Source organism: Sapajus apella, unplaced genomic scaffold (genome assembly GCF_009761245.1).
Source record: "Sapajus apella isolate SASKATOON/1434 unplaced genomic scaffold, GSC_monkey_1.0 scaffold188, whole genome shotgun sequence".
Lineage (NCBI taxonomy): Eukaryota > Metazoa > Chordata > Mammalia > Primates > Cebidae > Sapajus > Sapajus apella.
The window spans coordinates 472,428-475,334 of record NW_022437128.1 but is presented as its reverse complement, the minus strand read 5'-3'; the positions used below and the strand labels follow the sequence as shown (position 1 = coordinate 475,334).

Sequence of the window (2,907 nt, the reverse complement as noted above, 5' to 3'; positions counted from 1 at the left end):
TTTTTTTTTTTTTTTTTTTTGAGATGGAGTCTTGATCTGTAGCCCAGGCTGGAGTGCAGTGGTGCAATCTCAGCTCACTGCAACCTCTGACTCCCGGGTCCTGGTTCAAGCAATTCTCCTACCTCAGCCTCCTAAGTAGCTGAGATTATAGGCATGAGCCACCATGCCCAGCTAATTTTTGTATTTTTTAGTAGAAATGGGGTTTCACCATATTGGCCAGGCTGGTCTTGGACTCTTGACCTCAGGTGATCCGCCTGCCTTGGCCTCCCAAAGTGTCGGGATTACAGGCGTGAGCCACCATGCTCAGCCGTAAATTCTTTATTTTATTCAGTAACACCAGTTCTTTTATTCATCCACCCATTCATTCAGGTTTTAAACATGATTGAGGGCTTGTGATATGTCAGGTACAACAGCATAGGTCACTTTATCCCCATTTTCAGAGAAAAGACTCACAGAAGCTGAGTGATTTGTCAAAGTGACAAAGCTTAAAGTGGCGGAGAATGTTGGTTCAAGGTATTCCTTGCTCTTCATGAAAGCTGTCATGGGCCTGGGTACACTGGACATGTCTTTTCATCCTGCCTGCATTCCTTGAGGTTAAGGCTGCCTTATACAGCTGGAATCCCCCTTGGTGCATGAAGCCATCTGCTATAGTGGACACATTACAGTGTTGTTGGTGGATTGTTCATATGGGCAAATCCTTGCCACCTTTCCCTCAAGACCTGTCTCTCCTTCCCAAACCAAGGAAAAAAAATTCCCCAAATAAAAACTAAGCTGACTTGACATGCAGAGGAAGGGTAATTTATTTAATGCGTTGACTCTGGCTTACAATTTTGTCTTCTGTTTCCATATCTGGGTCATTAGAACCCCCTTCAATCCCACCACATTCCTTTTCCCTTCAAATCAGGGCAACTCAGAGATAGCTTTCTTGGCTGGGGGACCCGTTGGCTTTTCCTGTTCTCTTGCTTTTTCCTCATACATCAGGATCCTGGTTGAGATGGGAAGAGGCACAGGGATCAGGGAACACTCTTCTCAAGGGAATAAATCGTAGGCTACTGGGAAAGGCTGAAAGGGATGACATGTAAAGGTGGAAAGGGAAGGAGGAAGGGCAGGGATGGGAGGTTCTGGGGCTGTGGGGACCAGGATTATGGATAGGGATGGGGACAGGACCTTGGAAGGGTCCCTCTAAGGATGGAAGAATGGATGATGAGCAAAGTGTAGAAAAGTTGAGCCTGGGGACAAGGGTAGGGGTCGGGGAGGAGAAGACAGGTAAGTATAGGGGAGATTGGGACTTGACACTCACATTTTTAGGATGGCAGATCTCTTGCCCAACATCATCCTGAGAAAGTCAGCGTAGCTGAATGTCTCCCCAGAGCCACTGGACACCTCTCCAATTAATTTCTTTAGCTCTAGGTGAGTCTTGGGGACCCCAAGTTTCTCCAGCATTCGCTTCAGGGACATGATATCTGGGGGCAGAGGATGGGGATGCAGAGAAGGTAGGGAGACTCTCTCTTTCCTTTCCCACTTCCACATCCCCATTCTTCTTCCTGCCACTCTGGTAGGTGGGCCCCCTCCCAAATGATGAGGATTGGAGCACGTAGGAGAGACCTCTGCCTTCCTAGGCCTGCACTCCCCACCCCCCCGCCCCAGTCACCCATTTCTCACCAATATCGCCGTTTCCATTAAGGTCAAACTCCATGTATTTCTCTGAATGAGGGGAGAGAGCAGAGTGAGTAAGCAATGACTGGAGGGTTTTTGGCAGGGGATTGAGGAAGGGGTTGTCAACCAACTGCTAGGTAGAGGAGACAATGTGGAAGGAGGAGGAGGGGCAGGCAGAGGAAGTAGGGTTGGGGAGTTGACAGCCAGCTAGAGTTTAAGGAGCTAGTGGGGATGCTGAGAGGAGCAGGTCTGGGAAAGCGACTGCAGTATGTGGCAGGAGGGCAATAAAGGCAGGCTCCCCTCTTGCTACCACAAAAGTAAACTTTGTGCCTCTGCTGTCCCTGCCCTGTTCTTGTGGAAATCCCAACCCTCCTACCCCCGGCCCCGCCTCCACCCTTACAGTCTTCCCCTCACCTTTGAAGGCTTTCAGTTTGGAGGGCAGATCCTCATCACTGCTATATTTGGGATCATCTAGGAATTGCTGTGGAGAGGAAAATAAGAGCCAGGGTAGGCCCTCCCTATCCACGCCCTATCCCCCAGGCTCTGCCCCCTTAGTTCTTCCTTCTACCTTGTTGATCTCATCCAGCCTTTCTTCCTGCTGGGCCTTCAGCAGTCCAAAAGCTTTTCCTCCTGTGTCAGGGGGAAAAGGATTAATCAGCCCTCATCCCTCCTTTCCTCACCTTACCCTGACACCAACCCAGGGACATTCACAGTTAGCCTGCCTAGGCCAGGCAACTGCCCTCCTAGCCCACAGCCCAGGTCTGTCCATCTCCTTCCTCCGATCTGATGCCCCTGCCTATCCCACCCTCCCTACCCTGTAAATCCCTGGTTTGGCTCATAGCTCAGCAGATGCCGGTGGAGGTGGGGAGACAGACCAAGCTGGAGGCCTCTGTCTGCAGGCTTTTCTTCTCTCTTACTAGTCTTCTCAGATCCTCCCAAACTTCCCCTTTCCCCTCATTCCTTCCTCCTCTGCCTCCCAGACCTCACTTCCCCATCAGGTTCTGCTGACACTAGCACCCCAGGAAGAAGGGGGAGCCCTGTGTGAAATGCAAATGAGAAAATAACATTCTCCCAAATTCTTCTTAAATGAGAGCCCGGTGTGTACATGAAAGAAATATTTTGATAAGCTACTGGAGGTGTGCAGAAAGGTGAGGAAGACACCAGGGGATTTTATTCTCAGGAACAAATGGTCTTTTTGAACAGGTCCAACATTCGGGTAGTTATAAGACCTTTCATGAGTCTGGGCAGGCA

At 49.9% G+C, this 2,907-nt stretch overlaps 1 protein-coding gene and 1 long non-coding RNA gene across 3 annotated transcripts in view; one reads left to right on the top strand and one right to left on the bottom strand.

The window, feature by feature from the left end:
* Positions 1-909, top strand: part of LOC116543510 — a 3,399-nt gene extending 2,490 nt beyond the window's left edge. The window contains exon 2 of the long non-coding RNA XR_004265592.1: positions 441-909. This is a non-coding gene — a long non-coding RNA (uncharacterized LOC116543510). The remainder of the gene's footprint in view (positions 1-440) is intronic.
* On the bottom strand, positions 783-2,628 carry AIF1 (allograft inflammatory factor 1). Of its 2 annotated transcripts, none has more exons than XM_032269128.1 (6): positions 2,532-2,628; positions 2,225-2,286; positions 2,071-2,137; positions 1,663-1,704; positions 1,301-1,463; positions 783-985 (listed from the first exon to the last, which is right to left on the bottom strand). In XM_032269128.1, the coding sequence occupies exons 4-6, from the start codon at positions 1,694-1,696 to the stop codon at positions 901-903; spliced, it is 282 nt and encodes a 93-aa protein (XP_032125019.1). In that variant the 5' UTR covers positions 1,697-1,704; positions 2,071-2,137; positions 2,225-2,286; positions 2,532-2,628; the 3' UTR covers positions 783-900. The 2 variants fall into 2 exon arrangements, with proteins under 2 accessions (XP_032125019.1, XP_032125018.1); XM_032269127.1 differs by having other exon boundaries at positions 2,471-2,621.
* Positions 2,629-2,907: the final 279 nt, after the last annotated feature.

What these genes read in the sequence shown, in the direction of transcription:
- AIF1 (XM_032269127.1), bottom strand. Translation starts at nt 2,495, where the DNA reads ATGAGCCAAACCAGGGATTTACAGG. An exon ending in CCAAACCAGGGATTTACAGG is followed by an intron (nt 2,287 to 2,470) that starts GTAGGGAGGGTG and finishes CCCCTGACACAG; the next exon opens with GAGGAAAAGCTTTTGGACTG. An exon ending in GGCTGGATGAGATCAACAAG is followed by an intron (nt 2,138 to 2,224) that starts GTAGAAGGAAGA and finishes TCCTCTCCACAG; the next exon opens with CAATTCCTAGATGATCCCAA.